The sequence below is a fragment of the Syzygium oleosum genome, unplaced genomic scaffold, assembly GCF_021117445.2.
Source record: "Syzygium oleosum isolate NSW1041296 unplaced genomic scaffold, Sole_v2.1 Sole_v2.05, whole genome shotgun sequence".
NCBI lineage: Eukaryota > Viridiplantae > Streptophyta > Magnoliopsida > Myrtales > Myrtaceae > Syzygium > Syzygium oleosum.
This window is the reverse complement of record NW_026607489.1, coordinates 7,623,506-7,641,826: the sequence shown is the minus strand read 5'-3', so window position 1 is coordinate 7,641,826 and position 18,321 is coordinate 7,623,506. Positions and strand designations below refer to the sequence as shown.

Here is an 18,321-nt window from a genome sequence, read left to right as displayed (position 1 = left end):
CTCCTGAGCGTCGGTGGGCAGTGGGAGTTGTTGAATCTGTCAAGACAAGGACTCTTTACCAAGCAAAGCAAAAAGGGAGGTGGCCGTACTGTAGTCTTTTGTGGTTCAAAAGTGGGCACTTGCGGACTTTGAAAATGACGGGATTTGCACAGAAAGTGAGGACCCAACCGAGGGATGATGTTGATGGGGGCTTCAAAAGTTAGGCCAAGTCAATTCATGGCTCTGAATGAGAAAATTCACACGGAAGAAAAGTTCAAAGCTCATCACTAGTTCCATGCCGCCAGAATTTGACCATTCGCAGTTCATCATTCACCGGACCAAACAATTTGAATTCAGCAACGGACTGTAATAATACCAGGTGCTCGACGAATCAAGGTCGCCGGTAACATTGTGAGATGCAACAGTTCAAAAATCGGTTTTATTGGCCTTTCCGGCAGATACAGATGGATGTATAGTGAACTTATCTCACTTCCCCCACATTCCCCCCCTTGATTCAGGGGAAATGTGTTATGACTAATGCCTAATGTAAGGGGAGGGAGGAGGACTAACCCACAAAACTACCTCTCATCCAACACCCACCTAATGAGTAAAAAACCCAGAGAAAGACAACTGAAAACCAATGGGAATATGGTCATGGATCCAAAAGCATATACAAAGAGAGAAGGAAGAAATGCAGAGCGTGCTCGCGTTCTGCGTGAAATAATTGATTAGTCGAAGCTCGATGAACGGCTCCATCGGCCTTTCAAATAGTCCTCCAGTGAGACGTTGGAGTCGATGATGCTCACGGACGATGAATCATCCTCCATGTCGTGCAGCGCAAGGTTCAGGTGGGACTGGATGTTAGGGTGAGCACAAGCTTCATCATCCACCACATCAGATTGGTCACAAGAGACTTGTAGCCGTGCCCACTTCACTATATCAGCGTCGCCATGGAGGAGCTTTACCACCTGTACTTATTTCCCAAAACGAAACCGAAAACTAGAATCCATTATAAGGAGAAGCTATAACATGTAGCAAAAAATTCACAATCGCTTCAATAACTTCGACACATGGTATGCTGTTCCACTAGTGACTGGAATAATCACCCTGATTTAAAGCAATAACTATCTATGAACGTCCTTTCGGCCTTTTCCCAAAGCTTTAGTTCTTTTTTAGAAATCCAAGTAGACAAAGACGTGTACAAACATCATTTCTTTATCAATCTCTAATGCTTGAAGCAGAGACTCGAGAAAATTAATAGGTAATTATGGGCGCAAGAGCTAACCTGAAACACCACCAGACCATAACACCAGAGACAAATTACAAAGAAGAAAAAGATAAATGCCATGCGGAGAAATCAAAGATATAGAATCAACTCACATGGTTCATTTGGGGCCTAGCTCGAGGTGCACGTCTGACACAAAGTGTGGCAGCTAAAACCATTCTCTCCAACTGGTGATGATCGTAATTTTCACCCAAGCTCGGGTCTAATAGTTCGGATATTTTCCCACCATTAAGAATTGGTCTTGCCTGGAGAAACGCATCTATCGTCTTTTAGTATCTAACATGTAAAATATGAGAGTCAAAGTTGATATTTACATAAAGCAAATGACAGAAGACATACCCACATAACCAGGCTCTCTTGGCCGTTTGGAAAGTCATTGCTTATGGGCTTTCTACCAGAAAGAAGCTCAAGCAGTACCACACCATATGCATAGACATCAACCTTGTCATTGACTTTGCCATACATGAAATATTCAGGAGCCAGATAACTGCAGTAGCTCAAAAATCATGACAATGTGAGTTTCTGACTTAAATAAATGATTATGGCTGGGAGACAATAGCTACAGTGCTGAGAATACCGACCCAAAGGTTCCTGCAACATCTGTGCATGTTATATATGTAGAGGAGGTTGATGCCCATTCAGCAAGCCCAAAATCACATAACTGAGAAAATAAGGTAGATCAATTTATCAACATACCATCCAAAACAGATAAGAAAAAGCCAACAAGGTGAGACAGTTCCACGATACATCACCTGTGGTTCGAAATCTTCAGATAACAGTATATTTGATGATTTGACATCCCTATGTATTACGGGTTGAGCACTTCTTTCATGGAGGTACTCCAAGGCCTCAGCTACTCCAAGAGCAACCCTGTATCTTTCTCTCCAACCAAATGCATTTGGATTTTTCTTGATTCCTGCCATATATGAATATATAGATCGAATAAATAATCCAAATCTGATGAATGACTGTAAAATCATCTTCAACTTCTGGTGAAATCATAAGTAACAGAAGATTGTAGAAGTCATGCACCATAAAGGTTGTCTTCAAGACTTCCTCTTGATAGGAAATCGTAAACCAACAGAAGATGGTTGTCTTCGAAGCAGAATCCAATAAGAGAAACAATGTTCTTGTGATGCAATGTCGTAATAATCTCTATTTCCAGAATAAATTCCTTAAGTGCATCTTCAGATCGCTTTAGGATCTTCACGGCAAGCTCCTTTCCATCAGGAAGGCAACCCTTGTAAACTTGACTACTGCCTCCTTTCCCTATCAGATTCTCTGAAACAGAATAGACAGACAACCCCTTACTAAGAGCTTCTTAGTTAAAAAGGACGAATGTAAATCTATGCTTCTCCAGAAAATGAGGTTAAGTAGCAGAACGCACCTGCCAAGAAAAAGGTTGTTGCTGCCTGCAGTTCATCGTAAGTAAACAATCTGCATGTTGATGAGTATTTTTCATGAAGACCCTCCAACTCTTTTGGCAAACTACTTGGACTCTCATCAGGAGGATGTGTTCTCTGAGCCTCATTACCTGCGAGAACAAGTGCTCCGCTTTCTTCATCTAAACTTGAGGCTTCTTGTTCACCCTTGGTCGAACCCCCTTGTTTCTGCTCTGAAGTAATGGACGAAAATAGAAAATGCCTGCTTGGTAATCGCATTACCCACTGAACCACAGAGATCTCCCTTCCTGAAGAATGGTCAGGAGTCTGCCTGTCCGCTAAAATTGCACAACGAAGCAGTGGCCAACCCGGCTGCTGTGCAGGCATTTCTCTACTCTGTGGAGAAACTGACCCTGATGTTGCTTCATCTGTCTGCAATGGTATGATAGCCAAAGAATTTTCTTCATCGTGGTTACTGGAAGTTTCCTCGGAAGCATTGTCGCAAGAATTATCAGCCTGTCGTGTGGTGGAAGCACAAATAGAGCAGTCATGCTTCACAATAGTCTCTTTAGCATCAGCAGAGGCTTTCAGCAAAACCTGCTCCAAGGTTTCTGCCCCACTCGCATTACCCGTGGACTTTGGAGATACTGTGAAATCGCTATCATTGAGAACTTTAGAGTTCTTACTTATTGATCGATGAAATACATTAAGCAAGCTGTTTGGCCGAAGATTATCAGATTTTCCTGCGACTAGACATTTGAGGATCCATTCAGTCACCTTAAAATGCTAGTATCTCTAGTATCAATATTCGACATATCAGACATTGAATTACCTTGTGAGACATGGAAAGTCGCAGGAGAGCCCTCTCTCTGGAAGATAACTTTCCCATTATCGACAGCAAGAACCCAACAGTCTTTCGGCAGTTTTTTGGCACAGTATTTGGCCACAGAGGTTGATGGCCGAATTGGGTGGTGATTCCTCGCGGTTCCAACAATGACCCTGGTCGCGCCATATGATTTCGCCTCGCGAACCAGAATCTTCCGAACGGATGTGCCCCTGCAGATCTTGAGCTTAAGATCAACCTGCACAATTCACAACCGAAACCAAAACCTCAATATAAGTTTGATCACCCAAATAATGATCTAGTCATAGAAACTATACACCAAAAGGCAAAACTTTAAAGTAAATTTCTACTTAAGCAGGAAATGCTCGCGCTCCATGAACACGCGCCGCAAACAAAGACGTGCACAACGAGATGACGGAATTAACGGCGAAACTTCACAAGCGAAAATCCCGAGCTTTTACAGTTCGTTAGGAATCAAAGTAAGTCGAACTCAAAGCGTGATTGAATTTTGTTGTCCAGTCCTCTGTTTCCCCTGCGGACAAATCTCGAGGCAGTTGAAACAATGAAACAGAAGGAGAAGGAGAGCTCAAAAAAACCTGCTTCAAGTTGCAGAAACCTTCGTAAACAGCAAGAACGGAGTCGAAGGCTTTGACCAGCGAGAGCAACGACGACTTCCCATCCCGGTCCACAATCTCTGCAAATGCAAACGAAAGGCTGGCTTATCAATCACACCCAATCTCCAAAAAAGAAAAACACAACCTCAGAGCTCACAGAAACTCCAACCCCGAGCCTTCCTCTCTCTCTCTCTCTCTCTGTCTCTCTGTCTCTCTCACCGTTGCTCCCGAGGACATGAAGCGCGACGACGCGATCCCCGGGCTCGGCGACCTTGACCAGAGCCCACGTCAGCAGCTCCCTGCTCTGCGGATCCAGCTTGACCCCGACCACCACCGTGCGGTCCCCGGGGACTTCGGCAGGGAGCTCTGCCACGTCGGCGGCGGCGGCGGCTCCGCTCCGCTGCATTCTCATCGCGGGCGGGGCGCGCGAGACGTTCAGAGTCCGGCGGCGTCGTGGTGGGCTCGTGGAGGCCGAAGAAGGGGCGAGCTCATCGCTCTGTGAAATGGGGGCTGGCTGGCGTCGAAGAGCTTGTTCGGTATATATGGTTCCACAGAGACAGAGACAGAGAGTTGTTGCTTGGTTTGAGCTATCGCTTAACCGCCGGGTGGCTTGCTTTTCAAGCGCTCCTCTCTCTCTAACGCACGAGCGCAGAGCCGCAGACCATCATACTAGAGAGAGAGAGAGAGAGAGAGAGAGAGAGAGAGGGAAAAGGGAGAAAGAGAGAGGGAGAGGGAGAGCGTCGTCTCAGGCACTGCTCTGTTTCGTATGTATGTATGCAGTGGAGTGGTTGTGGCTTTCGTAGAAAGAAACTGCTGCTGCTGCCTCCTCCCGCTTTTTACCTGCTTGACCTAAATATCTGCACGCATTATTTCCACGATTTTGACTGAAGCTTCGAAAAATATTTTTCTTAAAAGCGCCTGAAAATAATTAATCGACGGAATATATTTTCATATCTAAATAATTTCATGGATGATAAAAATATTTTTTGTTCATTTATTATCGTAAGTAACGAAAGCGATCATTTTTCGGGAAAATATTTTTTTTCCAATCACTCGTTTCCTACGAAGCAAATGAAGGCTGAAATAATACCAAGTTTTAGCGCGTACACCATTAGTTTTCATTTCTCGCTATGAGCATATAATAAAATGGATTTTATTAATAACTCCGTCTGAAATTATCAAACATATTTGAATGAGGATTGCAATTATCCAAATCATTGGTTGTAGAGCCCGTCGGTGATTTGGATATTGGAATATTTTCTTAATAAGTTGTGTATCAAATGCCCCGAGACATTTTTCAACAAAGTCCTAATAAAATTCATAACTTTAACTGCATGAGGAAATTTAAATAAATTGATATTATTTCCTTTTCTTTTTTCTTTTGACTCCTATACAATTTTTTTTCCTAAAAAGAAAACATATGCGAACATTTTTCTGTATTTTCCATAACTCAAAATAAGTATTTTTTTAAAATTAAAAATTACAGAAAATGAAAGAAGTAGTCTAAAACTCACATAATGTGCAAGGATAAAATTATTCGCACTAAAAGGACAATCAAGTAATTTTATCAAGTGCGCTTTCTTAGTAGATGTAGGTAATTAAATCCTTTATTTGACCTTTTTGTCCTTTTTCTTCGAGCAATTTTACCTTTTCTGCTCTTTGATTTATAAGTAAAGAAAAATAAGTTTATAAGGCATTAATGTAAAAGACATAAGTGAGGCAATTGGGTGTTTTCCCGTATAGGTATAAGTTGATAGACATCAATTTTTATTTGATTATCACACAAGTAAGTTAATCATTAGACGATAATTATGTTCAATGTCCTGGCATTGTTTGTCCCGGCTTAAGACATAAACATAAGGTTTACTTTTCCCTTCCATATTTTAATATGGAAAAATTATATATGCAATTTAAGTAATGTATTTATGAAAAATCTATATATCTCCATCTTTACATGCTTTCAATTGATTTTGGTGTTCAATATTAAATGAAAGTCAATTTCCGACGATATAAAAAAATTCAAACAGCAAGAGATATACGTCCATTCAAATAAACCTTGGTTTGACAATTTAGGTGTGGTTTAAAATATGATAAAAATACGAAAAATTCCAAATAATGGCCTGAAGTGCCCTCATTTTTCTCAAATAAGGGCCTGAAGTGGACCTTGTGTCAAATAAGGGCCTGAAGTGGTTATAACAGTTTCAAATAAAGGCCTCATCCCGCCGGCTCACTGGTCGGCCAAATTTTTTGGCCGGTCAAGGGTATTTTTGTCCAAAAATAATTTTAAAATAAAATTTAGTTAAATTGGATTTAAAATTTTAAAAAATTAAAAAAAGAAAAAAGAAAAAAAAAACAAGGGGAGGGCTAGATGGTCGATAGGGTCGTCGGCGCCTTAGTGAGGGTTGGCGAGGGCCGGGCCCTCGCCAGAACCGGGAGAGGGCGGCGACCCTCTCCCGGTTCCTTCGCCCGGGTTTGGGAGAGGACCGCCGTTACTGTGCAAAGGCAAGGCTGACCCTCTCCCGCAAACCCAGGCCGGTGTAACGACCCGATCCGATGAGGACGGAGAGTGGTCGCCGGGGCGAAGGGCCAGACAAGGAGCGGCTCTTAGCGGGCTTCTAGGATGGCAAGGGGGCATGTCTCTGCCCATCGCTGGGGAGTCTGGGGTTGCTTATAAGGCCGGGTGGCCTATCACTGTACGGTTTTAAAACGGAGAGGACTTAGTGTCAAAGCGGACAATATTACCAAGGGGGGCGGTTGGGCGGGTCCTTACAAATGGTATCGAGCCGACTCAGCCGCGTGTGGGGCCACGTGGGACGAGGCTCGAAGGAGAGGAGAATGTAACGACCCGTCCGATGAGGCGGGGAGTGGTCCCTCCGGACAAGGACCTGAGGCTTCAGGATGGTAAGGGGGCATGATCGCCCACATCGCTAGGGGAGTCCGGGTTGGGCGACCCTCTGTACGCGTTTTAAACCGTGAGGACGTGTCAGCGGACTATATCAGTGACCCGCAACGCGTGGTGGGGCCCGTTCTAGGCGATGGGGAGGTAGCCATAGGCGTCCCGACCCTCCCCCTCTTTTTTACCTTTAGCTTTTTTTTTGCCCTCCCCCTCTTTTGTTTACCTTTAGCTTTTTTTCTTAGTTTGTTTTTTACGGAAAAAAAAACACAAAAGGAAAAAAAAAAGACGAGAATACCCTTGACTCTTGTTAGGTTTTGCCATTTTTTGAGACTGAGATGGCTACTTTAGACCCTTATTTGAAACAAAATTCAATTTAGACTCTTATTTGGTAAAATGAAGGCACTTCAGGCCTTATTTGACACAAGGTCCACTTTAGGCCCTTATTTGAGAAAATGATAGCACTTTGGGCTCTTATTTAGAAATTTCCCGATAAAAATATAAATTATCTTTGGTTTTGGTTCCATAATTAACTATATTGAACTAAATAGATAATACTTTTAGAGATAATTCCTATTTAAGTGAAAGGGTTTAACTCTAAATCACTCTTTTTTAAACTTCAAATTATGTCTAACGTCAAATGATAAACATTTTTTTTTTATAATAGTCAACTAATAAACTTCATTTGCTTCGATTAATATGATAATTTAAATCACTTTGTAAATCAGTATTGTGAGATCATTCATGAGTGACGCATTACTTTATCTGTATAATATCGATATCCGACTTATATCTCTCGCAAAATACTTCAATTTGAACCTTTAAGTACCTTAAAAAAATTAAAAAAACCTTTAAGTACATCGTTGTGCGTGTTAACCCTAAAACCAAGAAAGCTACGTTTGTTTGAACAGAATTCTTCCCCCGTTTTTCGTTTTTAAGTGTTGCGAAAGCGACTACAATCGTCTTCCTAATCGCTTGTGAAGACAATGTTTTTGCTATGTAATTAATTAACTAAAGGCTTTCGTGTAATTTAAGACCTCGGAAGCATGCACATGGTCATTGGTCATGGAGGATGATAGGCTTGGTCCCGACGGTACGGTGGGACGCAACCACAAGTCACTTCACGCTTAATTTTGATTAATGCGTCTTACCCATTTTTTAATTAGCATTAAAATTAGTTAAGCGTGCAACGTTATGGAGGTTGCGTCGTGCTTGGGCACATGTCTAGGGATTATCGGATCACTAATTTTTTCATTATATAAGTGAGATGCTCAAGTATTTAAGTAATATCATCAATTAAGGTGTAATTTACAAAGATAAATGGGAGTAATTTTCTTTGGATTCAAAGAAGTGGGGTAGGTCGTGCCACATTCATCATCTCCCAAATTTCTTTTCATTAAAAAAAATACCGAAAACATGCCTCACTTTTGGTCCGATTATCACTTACGTACATCTGTTATTACAAATATCACTCGATTCATAAAGTCGTCACGTCACGGGAGATATAATCAAAGGGCTTTTTGTGGCTTCTCTTTAGTCCTTAAAAATTGAGATTAGATTTGTGTTTGGTACTTCGATGCCTCATATCTCTACATCAAACAAATAATAAAAAAATTTAAAATCAGATCTGATTTTTCATTACTTTTGAAAACGAGGATACCTTTTAACTAGCGGAATACAAGTCCCCGATAGCCGACGGCCCAACATATAAAAAAAAAAGTGGAAATTTTCTAATAAATATAAGCAGCGTGAAATGATCTTCCATTTATGTCTAAAAATTCATCCAAACATGGGAAAGTAAAATCATTATCCTTCATAATGACTTGCTTCGAAAATATTTTTGACAACAACAAAATCTTCACAAAACAAAATTAAATTAATTGTCCAATTAATTGAGCGTAAAAAAAGAAGAAACTAAAAGAAAGAGAGATTCTTAATAAAATGTAATTACCATAGAGATTATCCATAATCTTATTTCGCTCCTCATAAAGCCTTATTAATCAATGAAGTTGGATGGTAAAACATTCCACATCGTTTACTTACGTGATTTATAATGATCCCATATATATATATAATCATATTGAATTAAGTATTTTAATAAAATAACATAGTCAAGTTTCGAGACTATTTCATATAGTTTGCATTGAGGATTTATATAGACATATTATGCATGTAGTATCACAATTCAACAACCAAACTATTTAGGACAACTTTTCCAAGACCTTCTAGTATTAAAATTACAATATGCTTTACCATAAGGTTTCTTGATAAGTATGAGATCCCCTTTTTTTGGCCAGCCAACGTGGAATGGAAAATTACATTGCATAAAGCTATTTAGAGTCATAGTCATAGCGCCTAAATTTGACTCTCTATTCGCGTGCTTATCTTTTTTGACAACGCATGGGCCAAAAACATGAAACTCATGGTTATCGTTTGGTCAAATCTAGTAAGCACTAGTCGTATGTCATTATCCTAAAGCTGAGTATTAAACGAACTTTCGTTTAGTAATTGCATATAATATATGTATAATTGGACAAATTCCCTTAGAACGTCGCTAAAGTTAGGTGGTATTTGCAATCATATCATTAAACTTTGATTTCTACGGTTCCATATGCTAGACTTTCATTCCCCCCCTTTTTTTTTCATTTCGTTTGATGCTCTTTGACAAGAAGACGGCCAATTTCTTGGCGGGATCATTGTCCAAAAAGTTATAAATTTATTGTGCAGTGATCATTTCAATCCTAAACTTTTCAAATTGGTCAATTTAATACTAAACATTTTGATGATTTACCAATATCCAAAATTGATCGGAAATCGCTACCGTTGACGCTGGTCAACCTACGCGTGTGTAAAGTATAAGGAAACAAAAAAGAATATGTTGACCTCTAGTTGCAAAGTCCCACAAAGCCAATTTCGTCCGATCACTATCTACCTTTCAATTCCAAGGATCCATCGTGTTAGGTACGCGCTAGACGAGCATCGTATAAACCTCAGTCAACCATTTAACTATAGCATTACGTCAATTGAAAAGGACTTTTAATTAAATTATACGAGGATTAGTGTGCTAAGGAAGCCAAAGATATCAAGAGTAATCGGAGACGCTTGAAAATCCTATGAAGCCCCGGGAGGATTCGATATTTGCTCGTCCATATGCGCCTAGCTAGCGAGGTTAAAAGTTTTAATCTCGTGATATTAATTTAAAGATTAAGTACGAACGTGTATGTATGATTGGAGGTGCACGATATAAGTCCTGTTCTCCAAACTACCAAGTTCAAATAATCTCATGTTTGGCCACGTACTCAGATTTCGACTCGCTTCTTTTCTTATACGTTTCATGAGAATTTTCACGGATATTTTATACGTTTCATGAGAATTTTCATGGATATTTTTCTTTGGGTTGCTGATGACTTGCATGGTGTTATTACACCTAACTTCAATATATATATGTGCGCGCGTTTGTGATACTATGAAGTGTGTAGAACCTACTCGTATAAGTTGCACGGGTCACCATACCTACTTTCTCCAGCAAGAAAGAACAGATCTGGGAAAATCGAAGAAAGCGCAGAGGGCGAAGCTTTACTTCGGGATAAGCCGACGATGATGGGCGAAGAGAAGCGCCCGCGTGCATTTGGTCGGCGAAGAAGGTAACAACACGACGGCGACGGCGACGGCGACAGGGGGCGATCCAAAGTTTTCCCGCTCGTGATTCGCTTAACTGACCGCCGCGCCCCTGCACCTGCGATCTCGATCTCCTCCTCCTCATCCCGAGGTGGCTCGCGGAATCACGACCGTCACATGATTGTCCGCCCAACACGTGGCTCCCCTGCATGCGAGGGCCTCCCCCTCGGTCCGCCGGTCCAGCTGGCGGCTCCCTCTGGTTCCATTGGTCCGCGCACACGTGTGCGCCAAGTTGACGGCCGTGCGGCTTTCTGCGTCAACCGAGAAAGGAGTCTTCCTCCGAGTGGGAGAGAACACATCTATAGATCTTACCCAGCGAAAAAAGGAAAAGAACTACTTATAAATGTTATGAATTGATAAATCGTAATTGAATTTATCCATTAACTAATGCGAAAAGGGCTTACAATTTTCAACTTCCGAGGACAATTTTGGGACTAATTTCCTCATGGGAAAACATTTTTACTTTTTCACCATAAATCACTTTGATTCATCTCGCTAGATCACGACACTTTTTGAATCGTGCGAATTAAGCTATTATTAGAATGAGAAGTCGCCAACTACTGAGCAGTATCAAATTTACCGATACCAACGTTAACAAAATGGAGGAAATACTTTCGGCTACCGATGATAGTGCAAAAATCATCGAGAAACCATATATAATCCCAACTAAAAACACAACTTCGTCAATAACTCTTTTCTCTCGATCTTCTCAGGAAGCATCAAACCACCTCTGACGATCTCCTTTCACATGAAGAATTATTACCGAGAGTACTCAATAGGACGAGTCACATGTTTTTGGCCATGAGAAAATCGGATTTGACAACCGATATGTACAAATTTGTAGTGAAGAGAAGTGAAATTGAAGGAGGTACGATATTATTCATATAAGGTGTAGAAAATCATTGAAAGGAATTGTAGCTGCCCATCTCATCACATGGTTGCAGTACCAGCAAGGCAACAATTTCCATAAAGAAAGTCCTTGCACTGCATGTGAGAGGTTCCACACAAATGGGTCATTTGGACCTACCAGCTACCACATCTTATTAAAGTTAGCGGTGTGAAGTGTGTACCCTCGATACTAGCCGATTCCCGACTACATTTAATTAAGCGAAAATGCTACAATTGTTAAATCTATTATGCGAATGCCAATTCAGTTATAAACTTTTCAGCTCTGTCAATTCAGTCCTAAACCTTTGCATGAAATTTCAACATAGTCATTCCAGTCAATTTTAGCCTAAAATCGCCGACATGGCGGTGTTGTACGTAGGATAGCCGGCGATGACTCAACCGTCACGTTAACAATTTTCAGCAAAAATTGACCGGAATGATCACATTGGAGTTACACGCAAAAGTTTAGGATTAAATTGGCATAACTAAAAAGTTTACAACTCAATCCCCATCGCACAATAGATTTAGGATGGATTACTATAATCATTTATTTCCGTAATCCCGCAATTAATAATTCACGTGCTCGCACTAGTTTTGCTGTCGGTGGATCCAACTATATATATGGCTCCTTTCACGTGCCGATGGGGCTCGCCACGTCCCACTTCCAAAACGAGGGCACAGCCGAAAAACGACGGATGCAATCAATCAACGAGCGAACCGAAAGCATTCATGTGTTCCATCTTTCTGGCCCCAAAAATAATATGGATCGTGATGCTTTTCGTGAGAGTCTAGGGAACAAACAGTAGAGGTGGAGGTCTACATCGTCCTCTTCTAGATCGAGGAAAGATAGGCGACTGATTTTGACGGTTTTCTGAAACGACAATAACTCATACTTATATCGTGTAAAACAAGTCGCGTCGGTAATTAGGATTTAACTTTTGTTGAATAAGCGAGGCACGGCCACTAATTAATCCCACGTGAAAGGCCTCGCATCGACTCGAATTTCGACAGTTTGTGAACATAGAAAGTATGGATGCTTGGTTGCAAAGCAGACAAGAGGTCGAGTACTTGTGGTGCCATGACCTTAAAATAACTAGTAAAATCAGATCAAGAAGGTCTTTATTTCAATGAACCGACCGTTAAACTTCTTTTTTTTTTTTTTTATAATAAAACCGATGGACTTTTATTGGGATTTCACCGATGTTTCGACGAAATTTTTTTTTATCACGGCCGTGTGGAAATTAATGACACCGCATTAGATCACGCGTCTCTTTTAAAAAAACTGATCGGATTCCGGTTAGAGTGTATCTACCATAAGAAAAAAGGGTTAATACTACGAAAAATCCCAAACCGGTACACTTGTAATAAATTTATCCCAAATTAATATTTTGATCACCAAAAACCTCCAAACCGGTACACTTGTGGCAAATTTATCTTCCGTTAAATTGAATTGATACTACGAAAAATCACAAAATTGGTAAAGCTGTGACAAACGGAGGGATAAAACCCCAGATCGGTACACTCGTCAACCGCCACGTATCATTAAACTCAGAAATTTGACGGTAAAATTTAACGGAATTTAACGAAGGGTAAATTTGTTACAGATGTACCAGTCTAGAGTTTCCAGTGGTTAAAAAATTAGTCCGATGTAAATTTGTCACATGCATATTAGTTTAGAGCTTTTCGTGGTATTCACCCTAAGAAAAAAAAAAGATATTTAAAGATCTTCCCGCCTCAAACTGCGAATCCCACTGGCATAGAAAGCAAGAAATGTGGCCCAATCCCGCCACGGGAAAGTACTCGATCCGGACTGATCCGATTGACTAGGCCGGTCCAGACCAAACCACGACGCGTGCTCTCATAAAGCCGGGGGGTGGTCACTACATGATGGAGAGTCCCACCCACCATGAGCTTCAAAAGCAGAGGAGAGTACACCCCCCCCCATCTCCTCTCAAGACTCGAGATTCATCAAGCCATCCGTTTTTATGGCGTTCTTTTAACCCTTTCGTCGTCAGACGAAGCGATGAGGCATCGCCGTCGTCATGGACAGTTATCGCCAACGAAAGGAACAGGACAGTGGAGGAGGGAGGGAGGAAAGTGGCTTTCGTGTCCTCTCCAAGCTTCGCCGGTGCCTTTCTCTGCCCTGCTTTAAAGAGAATATGACAAATCGATTTTGTACGATCCAAATTGAACGTCCTCCTACATAAGTAATCGTAACTTTTATATGCAATGTTTTTTTTTTTTTGGTAACCGGAACCACTTTGGCAGTGTGCTGTGCCTGCAGCGATCGCGACTTAAGAATCACTGTGCGTAGCTGGGATTGACTCTCGCTCGTGGGGGGGGAAGCCGTATGGCCTGAGGCGGTGGTTTTATATGCAATGTTGCGATCTAGATAAACCTATAAAGATTATGATTGCCGAGCACTTATAAACAAGGTGGTATTTTAATGCCCCAGTAGAAGTGCCATGTCACTCAATGTACTGATGTTGTTAACCAACTTGGTGTATACTCAATAAAATATTCTTTTGGATAGGTGTGGCCTTGATCTACTCATTACTAAGATCCCGAGTATAAATTTTGTCAAGTTTTGCACAGTACAGAGACCCCACGAGGAAACACCAGAGGAAATATGCCGTTCAGGAGGGCAACGTTGTGCGCCTTTCTGAAGGAAAGAAATCACCAAGTTGCAAAGCAGCATGCACCTTTAATCTACATATAAACAACTGTAAGTAACCAGATGGTTTAGCTGAGCAGCCAGCGTTACCAGCCAGCAAGAGCAATGATGATGATCTATGCTGCTGGTGTATGAACCCTCTGACCAATACCGGGCGTCAAAAACGCTGCATTGCGGGAGACCAAAAACGACACGTTAACCAGAAAAGATAACAACTGCAGCAGCAGCTGCTGCAATGGCGAACCAAAATCCCATGTTTCCCGCCTAATTTCCTCGCTTTTTGTGTCACTTAACCCAACAAATCTGAAAGAAAGAGAACATGATGATCCTGTATTAAATTAACTGACAGAAAGGGAAACGTGAATTGTCAGTTGGTGGGCTTGTTTTCATTCGCAAGGCATTTCTCCATCCGAGTTAGTTTGAGGGTGGTTTCTCCTTTCTCTGCCGTAATTAATCATTTGCTGCTAATCATTCCCTCAAGATGGAACCTGACTTTGACCTCTCTTCCGAAAAAGTCAAGTCCTAAATCCAGGGTTTTCAATAATTTGGTGAAGAAGAACTACCACCACCATGAACATATGCATAGATAGTAATCAATCGCGTGATGATAAAGCTGTCATTATATCTCTCAGGTGTTGTAGGGACTGGACAAAAGTATGGACAAAAGGAGTCTCATCCTAAGGTTCTATTGATGGTGTCAAAACATTGGATCTTGTTTCAATCTCATCTCGAAGGGCCCTTTTCCCCGTTTTTTTATCTTGGATTAGCTCTTGAATTTATTACTCTTATCGTCCTCACGATTTGGCCTGGTTGGGTTGCCGCTTTTCAAGAGTAATGCCGAGCGCCTTTTTCGTTTTCATCTGTCTGGATGGTCCTAATGGGCACACGGATCAATCGCGCAGTGATAAAGCACGCCGTGAGTATTATCAATCAATGACATGTTAATCGTGTCCCCCACTTTAGATGCATGCTCAAACAAGCGAAACCCTTACGAAACAATAAACTTACTTAGAAACTGAACGTGTATATAAAGTGTAGCCTATGATAACGAATTCCGAGCCGGTTCTCATTTATAGTTTTGCATTTCAACCGTAGGGACATTACTTTTAAGCGATATTTAGCGTTAGAGTCTAGTCGGCTCGAAATATCATAAGATGTGAAAACATCGACACATAGTATTATTCTGAATCTATACAAGTTTTAGAATACTTTTTCTTGAAAATTTTTACGATACTCTTGGATGGCGCTGGCAAGTGAGAAACTCCAGCGGTCGGGCAAGAGCTGGAAGCTTCCTTAATCCTTATCTCAAGGGTAAATCGTGCGGAATTGCGTGCCCCATTGGTCATTGTAACCCAGCATCGTTTGCATTTATTACATCTATCGACAAGAACTTGGTGCACACGTCTCTGAACAATTGCCGTTTTCCCTCTATATTTCGAAATTCATATCGATCGATTTCCGCCGCCCAAGTAGTTCGAAAGACGAGAGAGAATCATTCACCGTGCATAAGAAATGAAAACATAAACAAATTGGAGTGGAGTGGATATGACGAGCTTATCCATTCTTTTTTTTGAAATTTTTAATATATTTTGTTTGCCCATGGAAAAAGGTGGTTGTGAAGGACCTTGCGAGATGTGATCATTAATTGGACAGTTACGGGTCACGTTTTTAAAAAACCAACATTAAATCCATGGACAACACATATCGGTGCACCGCTTTCCCTCTGCCCGTGAATTATAGATACTGTTTTTTGAACTGAGTTTTGCTGCATTAAAAGCGGCAATTGCAGCAGACACTTTTAGCTCCTTTTTGCTGTCTTTCCAAATACAGGTACCGATTCAATCCTAAATTTTTCAATTTTGCCAATACAATTCTAAACCTTTGCGTGAAACTCCAACATAATTATCCCTGTCCATTTTCGATGGAAATTACTGACGCGGCGATTCACAAGCCATCCTATGCGAGACAGCGATTTTCGGCGGCAATTGACCGGAAATATTAACTTGGAGTCTCACACATAAGGTTTAGGATTACATTGGCAAAATTGAAAAGTTTAGGACTGAATTGACATCCGTACGATTGATTGAGTAACTACTCCATGTTTTTCCTCTCTCTCTCTCTCTCTCGTTTCACCTGAAAAGTTGCAGCAGAGTAGACATGGCCACGGTTCGGAACCGGCGGTTCTGGTTCGTGGCCATGTATGAACCGGAACCGGCGGTTCTGGGCTGGTTCCGGTTCGGAACCGGCCGGTAAAAATTAAAAAAATAAATTATGAAATAAAAAAATAATGAGTTATCAAATTATGAAATAATGAATTATTCAATATAAAATGTAATCAAAATGTACATTGTAATCAAATTTAAGGAAAAAAAGAGTTTCTCCACTTATCTGCAGTTTTTTTTTTTGGAACCGGGCCCGGAACCGCCGGTTCCAGTTCCGAACCGCGGGCCCGGTCAACTGGCCGGTCCCGGGTTTGACCCGGGCCTAAACCGGCCCGTGGCCATGTCTACGGCAGAGAACGAAATGTCTTGGAAATATTGGTCATTCATATCTTAATACGTTACAGGCTCTATTGAAAACCGACTTTTCAAACCTCTGTTAACCCGGATGCCCCGGAAAAAACGAAGAAGAAAGAAAGCCTTTGTTAGCCTCCATCCATGTCTTTCATATATTACTTTGCCAGTCAAAATCCATAAGGCCTTCAAAGGATTTCATGGATACGGCCCATAATTGCCCTTTCCTTCTATAGCTGGCCCAGGTCGTCAATGGAAACCCTAAGAAAGGAACGCATTATTAGGACTTAATTATCTCCTCTCTCTTCTAATAAGGCATTTGTAATTACACATATCGGTCCACACCAACGCGCTATGCCCGTGCGCGATTGCTTTTTGCGCCATTAATCTAGTGAAGTTGGTCCTTTTTTTTGGAATATATATTGTTATTTGGAAAGTGCAAATTGTGCCAATGCATTATTAGGACTTAATATCTCTTCTAACAAGGCATTTTTGGAATTGCAAATGTGGGTTTTGCATCGATTAGTGTTCTTTTGGGAGAGCTTTTGCCTTCTAATTAAGGATTTGGACACAGGAAATTAGGAGACAAAAATAAAAAAGCTAAAGAGAAGCCGGCGATGAAAGTCAAGCGTAGCTCAAACGCACATATTCAATTGGTTCGTGAATTCCGGGGCATATAACAAAGCATCGCCATGGGGCTTTTGTGCAAGAAGCTTTAGCCATGAGCTAGAACAATGGTGAATGACAAGGAATCTCATGCCCATGTTGTGTAATATGTCATTCGAGGGTGATATAACGAGATACTTAAACTCCGAAACTTTCTCAAAATACAAATACAAAAGTGGGTTTTCCTTCCTCACACGTCACGACTTGATCTGGTTCTCTACAATGTTAATGGTGCATCCCATGCATAAAATTACTTTCTATACCATCTCAAAGAGAAGGGCGTTCGAGCACATTTGAAATAGATTTATGTGGACTTAAAAAAGTTTTATACATGTAGTCATCTTAAACTTTTGGGTTAGACTTTTTGATATGATATTGGAATCAAGTTATGACCGTTTCGCATGTGCGTTTTAGGATTTTTCGCGAAGTATTTCAAATTACCTGAAGATTAATTACAACTATCAATCCCATTTTTCGTGTTTGGTTTGAGTTTGACTGCCTTCTGCTTGTGCAATCGATGCCGTCTGGCCATTACATTGGCGAGGACCTTGTGAGCCGCCCCTTTGTCTTCACTCGGCAAGGGTTTGGTAAGCCATCACCTTCCTAACCCTGTTCCAACTAAACTAGCATGCCCATCGAAGTGCCCTAAATTGCTGTGCAAGTAGGCACATTAGTGCTATGCCAGAAAATTGAATTGAAAACGACTGTGGTGCGTCAATTATAAATGCATTAAAATTGTCGCATTCGGTAATTAAGATCAACATTTGATGATGCGTTTGCTTAAATGCGATATATTCACTTAAGGTGAAAATTATATCCATGAGTCCTCAAGGAACCGTTCTTGCTAGTAAGTGACGAACGATTTGCTGTATAATCGACATACAGAGTACCATGACACAAACAAG

At 41.1% G+C, this 18,321-nt stretch overlaps 1 protein-coding gene across 3 annotated transcripts; it reads right to left on the bottom strand.

Moving 5' to 3' along the window:
* Positions 1-396: 396 nt before the first annotated feature.
* Positions 397-4,844, bottom strand: LOC115676407 (protein kinase STUNTED). 3 transcript variants are annotated; one of them, XM_030599314.2, is made up of 10 exons: positions 4,324-4,842; positions 4,087-4,184; positions 3,479-3,728; positions 2,652-3,389; positions 2,297-2,545; positions 2,017-2,180; positions 1,846-1,925; positions 1,604-1,751; positions 1,360-1,509; positions 397-947 (listed from the first exon to the last, which is right to left on the bottom strand). In XM_030599314.2, exons 1-10 carry the CDS (start codon positions 4,514-4,516, stop codon positions 708-710), a joined length of 2,310 nt encoding a protein of 769 aa, XP_030455174.2. In that variant the 5' UTR covers positions 4,517-4,842; the 3' UTR covers positions 397-707. The 3 variants fall into 3 exon arrangements, with proteins under 3 accessions (XP_030455174.2, XP_030455173.2, XP_056167737.1); XM_030599313.2 differs by having other exon boundaries at positions 2,652-3,395; positions 4,324-4,841; XM_056311762.1 differs by lacking the exon at positions 397-947 and adding an exon at positions 1,061-1,264 and having other exon boundaries at positions 2,652-3,395; positions 4,324-4,844.
* Positions 4,845-18,321: the final 13,477 nt, after the last annotated feature.

What these genes read in the sequence shown, in the direction of transcription:
- LOC115676407 (XM_030599313.2), bottom strand. Translation starts at nt 4,516, where the DNA reads ATGAGAATGCAGCGGAGCGGAGCCGCCGCCGCCGCCGACGTGGCAGAG. An exon ending in CTGAAGATTTCGAACCACAG is followed by an intron (nt 1,926 to 2,016) that starts GTGATGTATCGT and finishes TTATTTTCTCAG; the next exon opens with TTATGTGATTTTGGGCTTGC. An exon ending in GATGTTGCAGGAACCTTTGG is followed by an intron (nt 1,752 to 1,845) that starts GTCGGTATTCTC and finishes GAGCTACTGCAG; the next exon opens with TTATCTGGCTCCTGAATATT.